Source organism: Panulirus ornatus, chromosome 52 (assembly GCF_036320965.1).
Source record: "Panulirus ornatus isolate Po-2019 chromosome 52, ASM3632096v1, whole genome shotgun sequence".
Classification (NCBI taxonomy): Eukaryota; Metazoa; Arthropoda; class Malacostraca; order Decapoda; family Palinuridae; genus Panulirus; species Panulirus ornatus.
Window position 1 is genome coordinate 309,567 of NC_092275.1, and position 21,456 is coordinate 331,022.

Below are 21,456 nucleotides of genomic sequence, written 5' to 3' on the forward strand. Positions count from 1 at the left end.
TAGAGATGCTCTGTGGAAGGTATTAAGAATATTTGGTGTGGGAGGCAAGTTGTTAGAAGCAGTGAAAAGTTTTTATCGAGGATGTAAGGCATGTGTACGTGTAGGAAGAGAGGAAAGTGATTGGTTCTCAGTGAATGTAGGTTTGCGGCAGGGGTGTATGATGTCTCCATGGTTGTTTAATTTGTTTATGGATGGGGTTGTTAGGGAGGTAAATGCAAGAGTCTTGGAAAGAGGGGCAAGTATGAAGTCTGTTTTGGATGAGAGAGCTTGGGAAGTGAGTCAGTTGTTGTTCGCTGATGATACAGCGCTGGTGGCGGATTCATGTGAGAAACTGCAGAAGCTGGTGACGGAGTTTGGTAAAGTGTGTGGAAGAAGAAAGTTAAGAGTAAATGTGAATAAGAGCAAGGTTATTAGGTACAGTAGGGTTGAGGGTCAAGTCAATTGGGAGGTGAGTTTGAATGGAGAAAAACTGGAGGAAGTGAAGTGTTTTAGATATCTGGGAGTGGATCTGTCAGCGGATGGAACCATGGAAGCGGAAGTGGATCATAGGGTGGGGGAGGGGGCGAAAATTTTGGGAGCCTTGAAAAATGTGTGGAAGTCGAGAACATTATCCCGGAAAGCAAAAATGGGTATGTTTGAAGGAATAGTGGTTCCAACAATGTTGTATGGTTGCGAGGCGTGGGCTATGGATAGAGTTGTGCGCAGGAGGATGGATGTGCTAGAAATGAGATGTTTGAGGACAATGTGTGGTGTGAGGTGGTTTGATCGAGTAAGTAACGTAAGGGTAAGAGAGATGTGTGGAAATAAAAAGAGCGTGGTTGAGAGAGCAGAAGAGGGTGTTTTGAAGTGGTTTGGGCACATGGAGAGAATGAGTGAGGAAAGATTGACCAAGAGGATATATGTGTCGGAGGTGGAGGGAACGAGGAGAAGAGGGAGACCAAATTGGAGGTGGAAAGATGGAGTGAAAAGGATTTTGTGTGATCGGGGCCTGAACATGCAGGAGGGTGAGAGGAGGGCAAGGAATAGAGTGAATTGGAGCGATGTGGTATACAGGGGTTGACGTGCTGTCAGTGGATTGAATCAAGGCATGTGAAGCGTCCGGGGTAAACCATGGAAAGCTGTGTAGGTATGTATATTTGCGTGTGTGGACGTGTGTATGTACATGTGTATGGGGGGGGTTGGGCCATTTCTTTCGTCTGTTTCCTTGCGCTACCTCGCAAACGCGGGAGACAGCGACGAGGTATAAAAAAAAAAGAAAAAAAAAAAATATATATATATATATATATATATATATATATATATATATATATATATATATATATACATATTATGTTTTGTTTTGTCGCTGTCTCCCGCGTTAGCGAGGTAGCACAAGGAAACAGATGAAAGAATGGCCAAAACCACCCATATACGCATGTATATACATGCACGTCCACACACACAAATATACATACCTATACATCTCAACGTATACGTATACATATATATACACACACAGTCATATGCATATATACACATGTACATAATTCATACTGTCTGCCTTTATTCATTCACATCGCCACCCCGCCACACATGGAATATCAGCCCCCCTTCCCCTCATGTGCGTGAGGTAGCGCTAGGAAAAGACAACAAGGCCACATTCGTTCAAACTCAGTCTCTAGTTGTGATGTAATAAAGCACCGAAAGCACAGCTCCCTTTCCACATCCAGGCCACACAGAACTTTCCATGGTTTACCCCAGACGCTTCACATGCCCTGGTTCAATCCATTGACAGCACGTCGACCCCCGTATACCACATCGTTCCAATTCACTCTATTCCTTGCACGCCTTTGACCCTCCTGCATGTTCAGGACCCGATCACTCAAGATCTTTTTCACTCCATCTTTCCACCTCCAATTTGGTCTCCCACTTCTCCTCGTTCCCTCGACCTCTGATACATATATCCTCTTGGTCAATCTTTCCTCACTCATTCTCTCCTTGTGACCAAACCATTTCAAAACACCCTCTTCTGCTCTCTCAACCACACTCTTTCCATTAACACATATCTCTCTTGCCCTATTATTACTTACTCGATCAAACCACCTCACGCCACATATTGTCCTCAAACAACTCATTTCCAGCACATCCACCCTCCTCCACACAACTCTATCCATAGCACACGCCTCGCAACATTAAAAACATTGTTGGAACCACTAATCCTTCAAACATACCCATTTTTGCTTTCAAAGATAATGTTCTCGACTTCCACACATTCTTCAAGGCTCCCACAACTTTCGCCACCTCCCTCACCCTATGATTCACTCCCGCTTCCATGGTTCCATCAGCTGCCAAATCCACTCCCAGACATCTAAAACACTTCACTTCCTCCAGTTTTTCTCCATTCAAACTTACCTCCCAATTGACTTGTCCCTCAGCCCTACTGTACCTACTGACCTTGCTCTTATTCGCATTTACTCTCAGCTTTCTTCTTTCACACACTTTACCAAACTCAGTCATCAGCTTCTGCAGTTTTTCATACGAATCAGCCACCATCGCTGTATCATCAGCGAACTACAACTGACTCACTTCCCAAGCTCTCTCATCCACAACAGACTGCATACTTGCCCCTCTTTCCAAGACTCTTCCATTCATCTCCCTAACAACCCCATCCATAAACAAATTAAACAACCATGGACACATCACACACCCCTGCCGTAAACCTACATTCACTGAGAACACATCACTTTCCTCTCTTCCTACACATACACATGCCTTACATCCTCGATAAAAAATTTTTACTGCTTCTAACAACTTGCCTCCCACACCACATATTCTTAATACCTTCCACAGAGCATCTTATCAACTCTATCATATGCCTTCTCCAGATCCATAAATGCTACATACAAATCTATTTGCTTTTCTAAGTATTTCTCACATACATTCTTCAAAGCAAACATCTGATCCACACATCCTCTACCACTTCTGAAACCGCACTCCTCTTCCCAGGTCTGATGCTCTGTACATGCCTTCACCCTCTCATTACCCTCCCATATGATTTCCAAGGAAGGCTCAACAAACTCATACCTCTGTAATATGAGCACTCACTTTTATTCCCTTTGCCTTTGTATAATGGCACTATGCAAGCATTCCGCCAATCCTCAGCCACCTCAACATGAGTCATACATACATTAAATAACCTTGCCAAGCAGTCAACAATACAGTCACACCTTTTTTTAATAAATTCCACTGAAATACCATCCACAACCGCTGCCTTGCCGGCTTTCATCTTCCGCAAAGCTTTTACTACCTCTTCTCTGTTTACCAAATCATTTTCCCTAACCCTCTCACTTTGCACACCACCAGGACCAAAACACCCTATATCTGCCACTCTATCATCAAGCACATTCAACAAACCTTTAAAATACTCACTTCATCTCCTTTTCACATCAACACTACTTGTTATCACCTCCCCATTAGCCCCCTTCACTGAAGTTCCCACTTGTTCCCTTGTATTCCGCACTTTATTCACCTCCTTCCAAAACATCTTTTTATTCTCCCTAAAATTTAATGATACTCTCTCACCCCAACTCACATTGGCCCTCTTTTTCACCTCTTGCACCTTTCTCTTGACCTCCTGCCTCTTTCTTTTATACATCTCCCAGTCATTTGCATTATTTCCCTGCAAAGATCGTCCAAATGCCTCCCTCCTCTCTTTCAATAATAATCTTACTTCTTCATCCCACCACTCACTACCCTTTCTAATCTACCCACCCATGCTTATCATGCCACAAGCATCTTTTGCGCAAGCCATCACTGCTTCCCTAAATACATCCCATTCCTCTCCCAATCCCCTTACGTCCTTTCTTCTTACCTTTTTCAATATATATATATATACATATATATATATATATATATATATATATATATATATATATATATATATATATATATATATATATATATATATATATATATATATATATATATATATAAATATATATATATATATATATGTATATATATATATATAAGTATATATGTATATATATATATAAAAGTATTCGAAATGAGGACAGTTCATCAAATTTACAAGGTAAGACACAGATGCAGGGATCTTCATTGATAAGAACTGTGTCTGGTGGAAATAGAAGTATCGGGAAAGGTGTTAGTGTTCGAGGGAAACCTAGTACCATTTCAAGAAGTTCACCCGCCATTGGTAGACCACAGTCTGTCTCAAAGACTATTGATGGCAGCCGATATCACCCACTTCCAAATAATCCACATGTTGTCACAATCAAGAATGAGAAAGCAGATCTCCTGTATACTCGGGCATTGAAAAGTTACAGACAGCGTGAAATGAGATCACCGCCAATGAAATTCTTTGCTCGCAGTCCACCCATTAGGTCTATGGGACTATCTACAACAATGTCTTATAGTCCTGGATTAAGTGGAATGCGATCAGATGCCATGACTCGAGGATGGTCTCCAGAGCATCATATATATCGTACCAGGCGATCACCAGAACCAGAGGAGATACGTCCAACTCGTCTCAGAATCACAACTGCAAATAATTACAGGGAACCAAGTCCACACTATAGTGATGACTGGGACTCACCAACCAGATTACCAGCAAGATTACCATCAAGAATGCTTGCTGCAAGGCTGCCAACAGAAATTCCTGATAGATTAGCAGTCAGAGTCCCAGCAAAGAAAAGGCCTATTTATGATGCTGAATTAGATCCCCCGACCCGTCCAAAGAAGGTGGCCCCTCTTTCTTCTGGACTCATGGCTCGTTTGGACCATCCCGTGCGTCCTGCACCTGAGGAAGGAAAGGTACTTGTGACTAATTTGCACCGCTGTGTTAGTGTAGAAGACATGGAAGAATTACTTGGAACTATTGGACCAATTCGTACTGCCAGGATGTTGAGGGAAGGTATTGCTGAGGCTGTCTTCATGAGCATGGAGGATGCCTACCGGGCGGTTGAAGTGTTCAACAACCGGCAGTTGGACGGGCAGCCTATGAGTGTGACTGTGGTGAACAAGAAGACCCAGTCATTGCCAGCTGCTCCATTGCCTCCAGCACCTCCAAGAACACAAACTAAAACAGTTTTAAAAGCAGCCAGAGGGCGCACTGGGTACTATATCTGAGATGGAAGCAGTAGTATGAGCAGAGGCTTACCAAGCCTCAGAGGATTGAAGAAAGATGACCAGGTGGCACCAGATATCTCCACAATTCACCATGCACTCTTCAACAGGTCTCAGGCACCAAATTCTAATCATATGTTTCTTGTCAAGCTTCCTAAGCAGCCAACAAAAAAAGAAATCACCTAAAAGCCTGAAAGTCTACCGAGAACTGTCATAGCACTGAGTTCATTATTCATTACTTGAACTTTACAGAGAATATAACCATGCTTGGTTTTAGTGGTAATGAAAAAAGTAGACAATATATATATATATATATATATATATATATATATATATATATATATATATATATATATATATATATATATATATATATATATATATATATATATATATATATATATATATATATATATATATATATATATATATATTTATATATATATATATATATATATATATATATATATATATATATATATATATATATATATATATATATATATATATATATATATATATATATATATATATATATATATATATATATATATATATATATATATATATATATATATCCCTGGGGATAGGGGAGAAAAAATACTTCCCACGTATTCCCTGCGTGTCGTAGAAGGCGACTAAAAGGGGAGGGAGCGGGGGCTGGAAATCCTCCCCTCTCATTATTTCTTTTTTTTTTTTCTTTTTTAATTTTCCAAAAGAAGGAACAGAGAAGGGGGCCAGGTGAGGATATTGCCTCAAAGGCCCAGTTCTCTGTTCTTAACGCTACCTCGCTAACGCGGGAAATGGCGAGTAGTTTGAGAGAAAGAAAATATATATATACATATATATATATATATATATATATATATATATATATATATATATATATATATATATATATATATATATATATACATATATATATATATATACATATATATATATATATATATATATATATATATATATATATATATATATATATATATATATATATATATATATATATATATATATATATATATATATATATATATATATATATATATATATATATATATATAGAGGCATTTGGACGATTTTTGCAGGAAAAAAATGCAATTGAGTGGGAGATGTATAAAAGAAAGAGACAGGAGGTCAAGAGAAAGGTGCAAGAGGTGAAAAAGAGGGCAAATGAGAGTTGGGGTGAGAAAGTATCATTAAATTTTAGGGAGAATAAAAAGATGTTCTGAAAGGAGGTAAATAAAGTGCGTAAGACAAGGGAGCAAATGGGAACTTCAGTGAAGGGCGCAAATGGGGAGGTGATAACAAGTTGTGGTGATGTGAGAAGGAGATGGAGTGAGTATTTTGAAGGTTTGTTGAATGTGTTTGATGATAGAGTGGCAGATATAGGGTGTTTTGGTCGAGGTGGTGTGCAAAGCGAGAGGGTTAGGGAAAATGATTTGGTAAACAGAGAAGAGGTAATAAAAGCTTTGCGGAAGATGAAAGCCGGCAAGGCAGCAGGTTTGGATGGTATTGCAGTGGAATTTATTAAAAAAGGGGGTGACTGTATTGTTGACTGGTTGGTAAGGTTATTTAATGTATGTATGACTCATGGTGAGGTGCCTGAGAATTGGCGGAATGCGTGCATAGTGCCATTGTACAAAGGCAAAGGGGATAAGAGTGAGTGCTCAAATTACAGAGGTATAAGTTTGTTGAGTATTCCTGGTAAATTATATGGGAGGATATTGATTGAGAGGGTGAAGGCATGTACAGAGCATCAGATTGGGGAAGAGCAGTGTGGTTTCAGAAGTGGTAGAGGATGTGTGGATCAGGTGTTTGCTTTGAAGAATGTATGTGAGAAATACTTAGAAAAGCAAATGGATTTGTATGTAGCATTTATGGATCTGGAGAAGGCATATGATAGAGTTGATAGAGATGCTCTGTGGAAGGTATTAAGAATATATGGTGTGGGAGGCAAGTTGGTAGAAGCAGTGAAAAGTTTTTATCGAGGATGTAAGGCATGTGTACGTGTAGGAAGAGAGGAGAGTGATTGGTTCTCAGTAAATGTAGGTTTGCGGCAGGGGTGTGTGATGTCTCCATGGTTGTTTAATTTCTTTATGGAGCGGGTTGTTAGGGAGGTGAATGCAAGAGTTTTGGAAAGAGGGGCAAGTATGAAGTCTGTTGTGGATGAGAGAGCTTGGGAAGTGAGTCAGTTGTTGTTCGCTGATGATACAGCGCTGGTGGCTGATTCATGTGAGAAACTGCAGAAGCTGGTGACTGAGTTTGGTAAAGTGTGTGAAAGAAGAAAGTTAAGAGTGAATATGAATAAGAGCAAGATAATTAGGTACAGTAGTGTTGAGGGTCAAGTCAATTGGGAGGTAAGTTTGAATGGAGAAAAACTGGAGGAAGTAAAGTGTTTTAGATATCTTGGAGTGGATCTGGCAGCGGATGGAACCATGGAAGCGGAAGTGGATCATAGGGTGGGGGAGGGGGCGAAAATCCTTGGAGCCTTGAAGAATGTGTGGAAGCCGAGAACATTATCTCGGAAAGCAAAAATGGGTATGTTTGAAGGAATAGTAGTTCCAACAATGTTGTATGGTTGCGAGGCGTGGGCTATGGATAGAGTTGTGCGCAGGAGGATGGATGTGGTGGAAATGAGATGTTTGAGGACAATGTGTGGTGTGAGGTGGTTTGATCGAGTAAGTAACGTAAGGGTAAGAGAGATGTGTGGAAATAAAAAGAGCGTGGTTGAGAGAGCAGAAGAGGGTGTTTTGAAATGGTTTGGGCACATGGAGAGAATGAGTGAGGAAAGATTGACCAAGAGGATATATGTGTCGGAGGTGGAGGGAACGAGGAGAAGTGGGAGACCAAATTGGAGGTGGAAAGATGGAGTGAAAACGATTTTGAGTGATCGGGGCCTGAACATGCAGGAGGGTGAAAGGAGGGCAAGGAATAGAGTGAATTGGATCGATGTGGTATACCGGGGTTGACGTGCTGTCAGTGGATTGAATCAGGGCATGTGAAGCGTCTGGGGTAAACCATGGAAAGCTGTGTAGGTATGTATATTTGAGTGTGTGGATGTATGTATATACATATGTATGGGGGTGGGTTGGGCCATTTCTTTCGTCTGTTTCCTTGCGCTACCTCGCAAACGCGGGGGACAGCGACAAAGCAAAAAAGAAAAAAAAATATATATATATATATATATATATATATATATATATATATATATATATATATATATATATATATATATATATATATATATATATATATATATATATATATATATATATATATATATATATATATATATATATATATATATATATTTTATTTTCATTTATTCAATTTGCTTTGTCGCTGTCTCCTGCGTTAGCGACCATACAGACGAAAGAATGGCCCAACACACCCACATACACACGTATATACATACACGTCTACACGCGCAAATATATATACCTATACATCTCAACTTATATATATATATACACACACAGACATATACATATCTACACATGTATATAATTCATACTGACTGCCTTTATTCATTCCCATCGCTACCCCGCCACACATGAAGCAACAACCCCTTCCCCCTCATGAGTGCGAGGTAGTGCTAGGAAAAGACAACAAAGGCCATATTCGTTCACACTCAGTCTCTACCTGTCATGTAATGATGCACACTATATATATATATATATATATATATATATATATATATATATATATATATATATCTTTTTCTTTCATACTATTCGTCATTTCCCGCGTTAGCGAGGTAGCGTTAAGAACAGAGGACTGGGCCTTTGAGGGAATATTCTCACCTGGCCCCTTTCGAAAATTAGAAAAAAAAATAAGAGGGTAGGATTTCCAGCCCCCGCTCCCTCCCCTTTTAGTCGCCTTCTACGACACGCAGAGAATACGTGGGAAGCATTCTTTCTCCCCTATCCCCAGGGATATATATATATATATATATATATATATATATATATATATATATATATATATATATATATATATATATATATATATATATATATATATATATATTTATCCCTGGGGATAGGGGAGAAAGAATACTTCCCACGTATTCCTTGCGTCTCGTAGAAGGCGACTGAAAGGGGAGGGAGCGGGGGGCTGGAAATCTTCCCCTCCCGTTTTTTTTTTTTTTTTTGATTTTCCAAAACAAGGAACAGAGAAGGGGGCCAGGTGAGGATATTCCCTCCAAGGCCCAGTCCTCTGTTCTTAACGCTACCTCGCTAATGCGGGAAATGGCGAATAGTTTGAAAAAAAAAAAAAAAAAAAAAAAAAAATATATATATATATATATATATATATATATATATATATATATATATATATATATATATATATATATATATACATATATATATATATATATCCCTGGGGATAGGAGAGAAAGAATACTTCCTAAGCATTCCTCACGTGTCGTAGAAGGCGACTAAAGAGGACGGGAGCGGGGGGCTACAAAACCTCACCTCCTTGTGTTTTACCTTTCTAAAAGGGGAAACAGAAGAAGGAGTCACGCGAGGAGTGCTCATCCTCCCCGAAGGCTCAGATTGGCGTGTCTAAATGTGTGTGCATGTAACCAAGATGAGATAAAAGGAGAGATAGGTAGTATGCTTGAGGAAAGGAACCTGGATGTTCTGGCTCTAAGTGAAACGAAGCTCAAGGGTAAAGGGGAAGAGTAGTTTGGGAATGTCTTGGGAGTAAAGTCAGGGGTTAGTGAGAGGACAAGAGCAAGGGAAGGAGTAGCAGTACTCCTGAAACAGGAGTTGTGGGAGTATGTGATAGAGTGTAAGAAAGTAAATTCTAGATTGATATGGGTAAAACTGAAAGTTGATGGAGAGAGATGGGTGATTATTGGTGCATATGCACCTGGGCATGAGAAGAAAGATCATGAGAGGCAAGTGTTTTGGGAGCAGCTGAATGAGTGTGTTAGTGGTTTTCATGCACGAAACCGGGTTATAGTGATGGGTAATTTGAATGCAAGGTGAGTAATGCGGCAGTTGAGGGAATAATTGGTATACATGGGGTGTTCAGTGTTGTAAATGGAAATGGTGAAGAGCTTGTAGATTTATGTGCTAAAAAAGACTGGTGATTGGGAATACCTGGTTTAAAAAGAGAGATATACATAAGTATACGTATGTAAGTAGGAGAGATGGCCAGAGAGCGTTATTGGATTAAGTGTTAATTGATAGGCGCACGAAAGCGAGACTTTTGGATGTTAATGTGCTGAGAGGTGCAACTGGAGGGATGTCTGATCATTATCTTGTGGAGGCGAAGGTAAAGATCTGTAGAGGTTTTCAGAAAAGAAGAGAGAATGTTGGGGTGAAGAGAGTGGTGAGAGTAAGTGAGCTTCGGAAGGAGACTTGTGTGAGGAAGTACCAGAAGAGACTGAATACAGAATGGAAAAAGGTGAGAACAAACGACGTAAGGGGAGTGGGGGAGGAATGGGATGTATTTAGGGAAGCAGTGATGGCTTGCGCAAAAGATGCTTGTGGCATGAGAAGCGTGGGAGGTGAGCAGATTAGAAAGGGTAGTGAGTGGTGGGATGAAGAAGTAAGATTGTTAGTGAAGGAGAAGAAAGAGGCACTTGGACGATCTTTGCAGGGAAATAATGCAAATGACTGGGAGATGTATAAAAGAAAGAGGCAGAAGGTCAAGAGAAAGGTGCAAGAGGTGAAAAAGAGGGCAAATGAGAGTTGGGGTGACAGTGTATCATTAAATTTTAGTGAGAATAAAAAGATGTTATGGAAGGAGGTAAATAAAGTGCGTAAGGCAAGGGAGCAAATGGGAACTTCAGTGAAGGGGGCTAATGGGGAGGTGATAACAAGTAGTGGTGATGTGAGAAGGAGATGGAGTGAGTATTTTGAAGGTTTCTTGAACGTCTTTGATGATAGAGATGCAGATATAAGGTGTTTTGGTCGAGGTAGTGTGCAAAGTGAGAGGGTTAGGGATAATGATTTGGTAAACAGAGAAGAGGTAGTAAAAGCTTTGCGGAAGATGAAAGCCGGCAAGGCAGCGGGTGTGGATGGTATTGCAGTGGAATTTACTAAAAAAGGGGGTGACTGTATTGTTGACTGGTTGGTAAGGTTATTTAATGTATGTATGATTCATGGTTAGGTGCCTGAGGATTGGCAGAATGCTTGCATAGTGCCATTGCAAAAAGGCAAAGGGGATAAGAGTGAGTGCTCAAATTACAGAGGCATAAGTTTGTTGAGTATTCCTAGTAAATTATATGGGAGGGTATTGATTGAGAGGATGAATTCATGTACAGAGCATCAGATTGGGGAAGAGCAGTGGGGTTTCAGGAGTGGTAAAGTATGTGTGGATCAAGTCTTTGCTTTGAAGAATATATGTGAGAAATACTTAGAAAAGAAAAAGGATTTGTATGTAGCATTTATGAATCTGGAGAAGGCATATGACAGAGTTGCTAGAGATGCTCTGTGAAAGGTATTAAGAATATATGGTGTGGGAGGCAAATTTTTGCAAGCAGTGAAAAGTTTTTATCGAGGATGTAAGGCATGTGTACGTATAGGAAGAGAGGAAAGTGATTGGTTCTCAGTGAATATAGGTTTGCGGCAGGGGTGTGTGATGTCTCCATGGTTGTTTAATTTGTTTATGGATGGGGTTGTTAGGGAGGTGAATGCAAGAGTTTTGGAAAGAGGGGCAAGTATGCAGTCTGTTCTGGATGAGAGAGCTTGGGAAGTGAGTCAGTTGTTGTTCGCTGATGATACAGCGCTGGTGGCTGATTCATGTGAGAAACTGCAGAAGCTAGTGACTGAGTTTGGTAAAGTGTGTGAAAGAAGAAAGTTGAAGAGTAAATGTGAATAAGAGCAAGGTTATTAGGTACAGTAGGGTTGAGGTCAAGTCAATTGGGAGGTAAGTTTGAATGGAGAAAAACTGGAGGAAGTGACGTGTTTTCGATATCTGGGAGTGGATTTGGCAGCGGATGGAACCATGGAAGAGGAAGTGAATCATAGGGTGAGGAAGGGGGCGAAATTCTGGGAGCCATGAAGAATGTATGGAAGTCGAGAACATTATCTCGGAAAGCAAAAATTGGTATGTTTGAAGGAATAGTGGTTCCAACAATGTTGTATGGTTGCGAGGCGTGAGCTATGGATAGAGTTGTGCGCAGGAGGGTGGATGTGCTGGAAATGAGATGTTTGAGGACAATATGTGGTGTGAGGTGGTTTGATCGAGTAAGTAATAGTAGGGTAAGAGAGATGTGTGGTAATAAAAAGAGTGTGGTTGAGAGAGCAGAAGAGGGTGTTTTGAAATGGTTTGGTCACATGGAGAGAATGAGTGAGGAAAGATTGACCAAGAGGATATATATGTCAGAGGTGGAGGGAACGAGGAGAAGTGGGAGACCAAATTGGAGGTGGAAAGATGGAGTGAAAAAGATTTTGAGTGATCGGGGCCTGAACATGCAGGAGGGTGAAAGGCGTGCGAGGAATAGAGTGAATTGGAACGATGTAGCATACCGGGGTCGACGTGCTGTCAATGGATTCAATCAGGGCATATGAAGCGTCTGGGGTAAACCATGGAAAGTTTTGTGGGGCCTGGATTTGGAAAGGGAGCTGTGGTTTCGGTGCATTATTGCATGACAGCTGGAGACTGAGTGTGAACGAATGTGGCCTTTGTTGTTTCCTAGCGCTACCTCGCATACATGAGGGGGGAGGGTGTTGTTATTCCATGTGTGTCGGGGTGGCGATGGGAATGAATAAAGGCAGACAGTATGAATTATGTACATGGGTATATATGTATATGTCTGTGTGTGTATATATGTGTATACAATGAGATGTATAGGTATGTATATGTGCTGTGTGTGGACGTGTATGCATATACATGTGTATGTGGGTGGGTTGGGCCATTCTTTCGTCTGTTTCCTTGCGCTACCTCGCTAACGCGGGAGACAGCGACGCAGCGACAAAGCAAATTTATATATATATATATATATATATATATATATATATATATATATATATATATATATATATATATATATATTATCCCTGGGGATAGGAGATTAAGAATACTTCCTCACGTGTAGTAGAAGGCGACAAAAGGGGACGGGAGCGGGGGTGCCAGAAACCCTCCCCTCCTTGTATTTTAACTTTCTAAAAGGGGAAACATAAGGAGTCAAGCGGGGAGTACTCATCCTCCTCCAAGGCTCAGAATGGGGTGTCTAAATGTGTGTGGATGTAACCAAGATGAGATAAAAAAGAGAGATAGGTAGTATGTTTGAGGAAAGGAACCTGGATGTTTTGGCTCTGAGTGAAACGAAGCTAAAGGGTAAAGGTGAAGAGTGATTTGGGAATGTCTTGGGAGTAAAGTCATGGGTTAGTGAGAGGACAAGAGCAAGGGAAGGAGTAGCACTACTCCTGAATCAGGAGTTGTGGAGTATGTGATAGAGTGTAAGAAAGTAAATTCTAGATTGATATGGGTAAAACTGAAAGCGGATGGAGAGACACGGGTGATTATTGGTGCATATGAGAAGAAAGATCATGAGAGGCAAGTGTTTTGGGAGCAGCTGAATGAGTGTGTTAGTGGTTTTGATGCACAAGACCGGGTTATAGAGATGGGTGATTTCAATGCAAAGGTGAATAATGTGGCAGTTGGGGGAATAATTTGTATACATGGAGTGTTCAGTGTTGTAAATGGAAATGGTGAAGAGCTTGTAGATTTCTGTATTGAAAAAGGACTGGTGATTGGGAATACCTGGTTTAAAAAGCGAGACATAAATAAGTATACGTATGTAAGAAGGAGAGATGGCCAGAGAGCGTTATTGGATTACGTGTTAATTGATAGACGCACAAAAGATAGACTTTTGGATGTTAATGTGCTGAGAGGTGCAACTGGAGGGATGTCTGATCATTATCTTGTGGAAGCAAAGGTGAAGATTTGTGGGGGTTTTCAGAAAAGAAGAGAGAATGCTGGGGTGAAGAGAGTGGTGAGAGTAAGTGAGCTTGGGAAGGAGACTTGTGTGAGGAAGTACCGGGAGAGACTGAGTACAGAATGGAAAAAGGTGAGAACAAAGGAGGTAAGGAGAATGGGGGAGGAATGGGATGTATTTAGGGAAGCAGTGATGGCTTGCGCAAAAGATGCGTGTGGCATGAGAAGTGTGGGAGGTGGGTTCATTAGAAAAGGTAGTGAGTGGTGGAATGAAGAAGTAAGATTGTTAGTGAAAGAGAAGAGAGAGGCATTTGAACGATTTTTGCAGGGAAAAAATTCAAATGAATGGGAGAGGTATAAAAGAAAGAGGCAGGAGATCAAGAGATAGGTGCAAGAGGTGAAAAAGAGGGCAAATGAGAGTTGGGGTGAGAGTATCATTAAATTTCAGGGAGACTAAAAAGATGTTTTGGAAGGAGGTAAATAAAGTGCGTAAGACAAGGGAGCAAATGGGAACTTCAGTGAAGGGGGTTAATGGGGAGATGATAACAAGAAGTGGTGATGTGAGAAGGAGATGGAGTGAGTATTTTGAAGGTTTGCTGAATGTGTTTGATGATAGAGTGGCAGATGTGGGGTGTCTTGGTCGAGGTGGTGTGCAAATTGAGAGGGTTAGGGAAAATGATTTGGTAAACAGAGAAGAGGTAGTAAAAGCTTTACGGAAGATGAAAGCCGGCAAAGCAACAGGTTTGGATGGCATTGCAGTGGAATTTATTAAAAAAGGGGATGACTGTATTGTTGACTGGTTGGTAAGGTTATTTAATGTATGTATGATTCATGGTGAGGTGTCTGAGGATTGGCGGAATGCTTGTATAGTGCCATTCTACAAAGGCAAAGGGGATAAGAGTTAGTGCTCAAATTACAGAGGTATAAGTTTGTTGAGTATTCCTGGTAAATTATATGGGAGGGTATTGATTGAGAGGGTGAAGGCATGTACAGAGCATCAGATTGGGGAAGAGCAGTGTGGTTTCAGAAGTGGTAGAGGATGTGTGGATCAGGTGTTTGCTTTGAAGAATGTATGCGAGAAATACTTAGAAAAAAAATGGATTTGTATGTAGCATTCATGGATCTGGAGAAGGCATATGATAGAGTTGATAGAGATGCTCTGTGGAAGGTATTAAGAATATATGGTGTGGGAGGCAAGTTGGTAGAAGCAGTGAAAAGTTTTTATCGAGTATGTAAGGGATGTGTACGTGTAGGAAGAGAGGAAAGTGATTGGTTCTCAGTGAATGTAGGTTTGCGGCAGGGGTGTGTGATGTCTCCATGGTTGTTTAATTTGTTTATGGATGGGGTTGTTAGGGAGGTGAATGCAAGAGTTTTGGAAAGAGGGGCAAGTATGCAGTCTGTTGTGGATGAGAGAGCTTGGGAAGTGAGTCAGTTGTTGTTCGCTGATGATACAGCGCTGTTGGCTGATTCATATAAGACACTGCAGAAGCTGGTGACTGAGTCTGGTAAAGTGTGTGAAAGAAGAAAGTTAAGAGTAAATGTGAATAAGAACAAGGTTATTAGGTACAGTAGGGTTGAGGGTCAAGTCAATTGGGAGGTAAGTTTGAATGGAGAAAAGCTGGAGGAAGTGAAGTGTTTTAGATATCTGGGAGTGGATTTGGCAGCGGATGGAACCATGGAAGCGGAAGTGAATCATAGGGTGGGGGAGGGTGCGAAAATTCTGGGAGCCTTGAAGAATGTTTGGAAGTCGAGAACATTATCTCGGAAAGCAAAAATTGGTATGTTTGAAGGAATAGTGGTTCCAACAATGTTGTATGGTTGCGAGGCGTGGGCTATGGATAGAGTTGTGCGCAGGAGGGTGGATGTGCTGGAAATGAGATGTTTGACGACAATACGTGGTGTGAGGTAGTTTGATTGAGTAAGTAATGTAAGGGTGCGAGAGATGTGTGGAAATAAAAAGAGTGTGGTTGAGAGAGCAGAAGAGGGTGTTTTGAAATGGTTTGGTCACATGGAGAGAATGAGTGAGGAAAGATTGACCATGAGGATATATGTGTCAGAGGTGGAAGGAACGAGGAGAAGTGGGAGACCAAATTGGAGGTGGAAAGATGGAGTGAAAAAGATTTTGAGTGATCGGGGCCTGAACATGCAGGAGGGTGAAAGGCGTGCAAGGAATAGAGTGAATTGGAACGATATGGTATACCGGGGTCGACGTGCTGTCAATGGATTGAACCAGGGCATGTGAAGCGTCTGGGGTAAAGCATGCAAAGTGTGTGGGGCCTGGATGTGGAAGGGGGGCTGTGGTTTCGGTGCATTATTACATGACAGCTAGAGACTGAGTGTGAACGAATGTGGCCTTTGGTGTTTTTCCTAGCGCTACCTCGCGCACATGAGGGGGAGGGGGTTGTTATTCCATGTTTGGCGAGGTGGCGATGGGAACAAATAAAGGCAGACAGTATGAATTATGTACATGCGTATATATGTATATGTATAGGTATGTATATTGTGCGTGTGTGGACATGTATGTATATACATGTGTATATGGGTGGGTTGGGCCATTCTTTCGTCTGTTTCCTTGCGCTACCTCGCTAAGGCGGGAGACAGCAACAAAGCAAAATAAAAAAAATAAAATATATATATATATATATATATATATATATATATATATATATATATATATATATATATATATATATATATATATATATATATATATATATATATATATATATATATTCAAGAAGTAGTTTCTAGTGAACGTATATCTGGTGAAGTGAAATTTAAGATTGAGTTAGGATGTCGTTAGTTCAGTGTTTGTCGGTTTATTTCGGTGTGTACATCAGATTCTTCAAGTACGTGAGTACGTATGGTATAATTGTGATACGAAGTATAAGAAGGTTTTTAGTGCCACATGGCTCCTCTTTTGTCGAAAAATGTCTATAAAGAACTATACAGTAGTTTGCCAACTGAGGTCTTGGAATTTTAAGAGCGACGCAAGTTTATATATTTTGTTGGTTTTACCATAAAAAAGAAAATGCTGGACTGCAAATGCAGTGCGCACGAAGTAACATTGAAGTGACCAAGGATTGCATTACTTTATCTTAATGAGCCGAGTATGAGTGTATATGTAAGAGCAGACATTTGTATGTTAACTAAGAATGTTGAACTGGTTCATATGTTTGTGTACATATGAGCAGACATTTGTATGTTAACTAAGAATGTTGAACTGGTTCATATGTTTGTGTACATATGAGCAGACATTTGTATGTACACTAAAAATGTTGAACTTGAAGTAGTTCATACGTTTGTGTGCCATAACATTCAAGAGAGGCGAGGTACCCTCATTTTCTTCTTTCACAGGTAAATTCTATTGGAATATCTAGGCTGTTGAATCTTGAAAGAAAATCGCTGGTGACCCTCTTTATTCACCCACACGCAAATTACGTCGTTTACATAACGAAACTATTTGGCACCTGTTGGTATGACGCTAAGAAGAAGAATAACTTCGAAGAACTCCAAGCAGATATTACGCAAAACGGCAGAAAGGGGAAACCTCATCGCCATTACCGAATCTCGGTAGATACCATCATTACTGGAAACTTAATTTCCTCTAGCTTAAAATCAAGAACAGATTCTCTAGAGACTTTCAGTAGTAAATTGAATCAGAAAGGGATATATCTATTCAAAGGTAATGATAACTTGGTGAAAGAACTGTCAACAATTTCTCCTTCACTCCCGTGTATGTACGGTCTAATCGAGACACACAAACCTAACAAACCAGCACGATCAGTTGCAATGATCGACAAATTTTGGTTTATCATGTTTTGTTGTTAATATGAAATGTGTTTCCTTTCTCTTTTGGATTTTGGGACACTGAACACGAGGATGACCATCAAAACGCTTGAGTGGCTCAGTTTTCCAAGAGAAATTACCCATCTTGCTGTTTTACATGTATTGCACTTTATATTAGTGACACAGGATATACTCACTCGTTTACCTCGATCAAACGCGACGCTACTTCGCCCAATGACAGTCCGCTGATAACGCTTATCTCCATTTGTCCTGGTTTCTTTTCTCAATCAATGAGATCATTCCTCACTATCTTCTCGTCACCACTGAGGATGCCGTCGAACTGCTCGTCTCTGAGGAGCTCGCGGATGTGTAGACTGCCGAAGACATCCTCGTTGATTGTCCCCTTACTGAACAGTTGGAATTTCCCACCGAATTAGCTGATGGCGGGGCCCATTTCTAGCCACTGTCTCCACGAAGATCTTCATGAGACCTAGTCTGATATGCAGAAGCGGTAGGAAAATCTTGTTGGATTCTAACAACTGTAGGAGTTGTGCGTTCTTTGTTCATGGCTCCATCGAGTGTCGGGAAGCCTAGTCCCTCTTGTCGTAATGGAAAGTCTTTTTCCGAGTGTCCCATTCACACAGGAGACAGCAAACCTCCTTGTAGCCCTGCTGCAGTCCAAACGAGATGGAAACAATCTTCAGGTCGCCACAAAACTGCCACTGGTATTTCTTGTAGTTTCTGCAGTTCAAAAGACGCTTCATGTTGTTATATGATTCCTTCATATGGAGTGCATGTCCAACTGGAACAGAATTCAGACTCAACTTTGAACGTATCTGTGAATAGTCTCTGCTCCTCAGGGTTATGATTAGCACTGAAGGCTGCCATCAGACCATCTGCATCATTACAAGCGACAAGGTCTTATAACATGGAGTGAATTCTTTCTGGCGGGCATGAAAAACAGTAATTGTTACAATTCCATCGAGGAGATTCCGTTGTTGCAGACTCGAGCCCAGCAGTTCTACCTCACTCTTCGACATCTCCAGATCTCTGACAAGGTTGCTGAATTCATTCTGCGTGATCCTATGTGGTTCATGAAAAGTCACTTTAGGTGCGAAATCAGGATCTCTTGATGCTGATGGCATTCCACATAGTTCATCATCCTCTTCGTCCTCTGATTTCAGGGGAAATGAGTTTGGGGATTCCAGGAAGGGAGGTATTTCACTGATGGGTGCTGGACATATAGCATATTAGCACCATCAAATTTTGATAGGGGTTACTGCTCCCCCAGTCCGAAATGCTGCTCAGATTATTGAGGAAATGTACCTATTGAGGGATGTACTGCACTAGGGTGCGCTTCCAAGTGGAAAAGAATTTTTTTTTTTTTGACAGATGCGAAATAGGCGAGCAAGAACTGGTGTTAGCTCAGAACACGAGGAGGTATGCCATCAGGGCCATATGCCTTAGCAAACAAGATATGGGAAAGTATCTGGATGACCCTTCTCGAAGAGAGTATAGGACATGGCATAGATTCAGAGGGAGGAGGTGGGGGCGGAGGATTACAAGCTGGCTCATCCAAGGTTAAATTGGGGTAAAACAAGGTGCCAAAAAGAGCGGCTTTATCAGTTGGAGAGTTAGCGGAAGATCGATCAGGGAGGAAAAAAAGAAGAATGGCTGAATTGCAGAAGTTGTTGCGGATGCTTTTGGTTAAGGACCAAAATGATTTGTCAGTGTTGGATACCTCAAAATTTTTAGAATCATTTCACATAAAATGCTTACGGATATTTGCAAAGCGGGCTTTGGTGGCCTGACAACGGGCTTCAAAGCCAGCGTGCAGTAGCTGAACACATTGCCCAGATACTGTTGTACCTACAGCAAAGTCTGGAGCATCTTGGTAGTACCGTTTGGCTTTCAAAGAGTATCACAAAAAGGCACAAGCACTTAAAAGCACATGTCACAGTTAAAAAGGATAATATGAAGAGTTTTGCTTAATGTTTGTGACAATGCATAAACTTCTTTTCTGTAGATGAAGTTTTTGAGTTTCAAGAATATGCACTACTCTTCGTGAAAGTGTCTCCTGCGTTAGTTAAGACTTACCTTGTTGTAGTAGAACCCTGATGAAGACGAAGGTGTTCTGCAACCAACTGTCTTGGACAACAACAGTCTTGAGAGATGACCAGGATGCCAGCAGAACCACAACGGTAGGCAGCACTACCAGGGTCACCAGGGTGCTTGCCCACACCAGGGGTGTCAGGGGCAGCAGGAAACCCCAAGGATCCACCTCAGGCAGGCCACGACCGCTCATTAACTTCAAGTACTCTATCACCACCGGTCCAGTAAAGTCCACCGCCTCAGCTCGGGATGTGGTCACTATGAATAGCTGAGCTGCGAAGTCTGCCTCCTGTTTGAACCATCTTTTTTACCATTTATGCTCAAGAATATTAAAGATTACATAATCATAAACAATACCAAATAAAAGAATTTAATAATACACTAATAGAACAGTAAATTATTCTACCAAATGAAATGATGGTACACTGATAGAACAGTAACTTATTCCACTGATAATAACTTAGACTAGGCCTCTGGAGGAACAATGATTTACCTGATCCAGACCTCTGCAAATTGTCACAGTTGACAGCCATTTGGGGCAATCAGAATAGACTGTCTATGGTAACTTAGTTGATTATACTGTAAGATTAATGGAATACCTTCGTCATCAGTTCTTTCAACTTTATCTGTCTGACAACTAAAGTATATTAAGAATGATTACTATTTTGTCTTACGCTATGAAAGACAGCAACTACAGAGGGTGCGTATAGTTGCTGAACCCCAGTTAGCGTTGTAGGCATATAGCAGCGGACGACTTCTTTCCCATGTTGACAATGCAGAGCAGAATCGTTGCTTCATTTCTTTCTTGACGTTGGGAGAATCGTCGTTTGTGAAAAAGCTGTTCAAGTGGCTAGCTTAAGTTAACAAAGGCTTGTAGTCTTCAGTCACGAAGATTCTTGTAATAAATCTTACCAAATACATTTCATATTTCAAAGGACGAAATATACTACCTGCTTACGTGGTCACTATACCCAGCCTGCTGAACTAGGAGACCCATCACCCTGCCTCACCTTACCTTGCCTTACCAGTCACTTCATCGTGCACTCCATGCTGGACTAGACCCCGTCCTCCTCCGCAGTTCCTCACCACACACTTACCCCTCTGTTCACCATTCCCACCATGCCAGTCCAGGACCCATTATCGTGTCTGTAGCCCCAGGCTCCGTCATATGGCATTACATATGTGTACCTACCAAGTAGCGAAATGGAGTTTATCAGCTACGTAATCATCTGAAACAAAAAATGGCACTGAAACTATGAATATCACTGTGTGCTTTCTGGGTAGAATAAAATCCAGGCGGCTGTCGCAGAGTTTTTAGCGACAAATAAATTCTAAAATTGAATTCAAACAAGTTTTTGTCATAGCTGTTGCATCACGCATTTTGTTTGCCAAAGAAATCCGTCATCTTGGTGAATTCTCAACCAAAGAAACGACGAGAAACAAGGTGGATCTTCTAGTCTTACCTTCAACGATACACATCTACATCTACAAAACAGCTGCTTCTGAAGATCGTAAAATATAGTTTATGTC

The 21,456-nt window shown here is 40.9% G+C and overlaps 2 protein-coding genes across 2 annotated transcripts in view; one reads left to right on the forward strand and one right to left on the reverse strand.

Annotated features, from left to right (window-relative positions):
- LOC139764953 (probable glutamate receptor) overlaps positions 1 to 21,101 on the reverse strand; it is a 47,021-nt gene extending 25,920 nt beyond the window's left edge. Inside the window, exons 1-2 of the mRNA XM_071692011.1 lie at positions 21,024 to 21,101; positions 19,912 to 20,215 (exon numbers count right to left, since the gene is read on the reverse strand). Of these exons, the coding sequence (XP_071548112.1) occupies positions 19,912 to 20,215; positions 21,024 to 21,101 (382 nt within the window). The remainder of the gene's footprint in view (positions 1 to 19,911; positions 20,216 to 21,023) is intronic.
- Positions 4,039 to 5,427, forward strand: LOC139764963 (uncharacterized). Its single transcript, XM_071692020.1, has one exon. The coding sequence runs from the start codon at positions 4,084 to 4,086 to the stop codon at positions 5,125 to 5,127; it is 1,044 nt and encodes a 347-aa protein (XP_071548121.1). The 5' UTR covers positions 4,039 to 4,083; the 3' UTR covers positions 5,128 to 5,427.
- Positions 21,102 to 21,456: the final 355 nt, after the last annotated feature.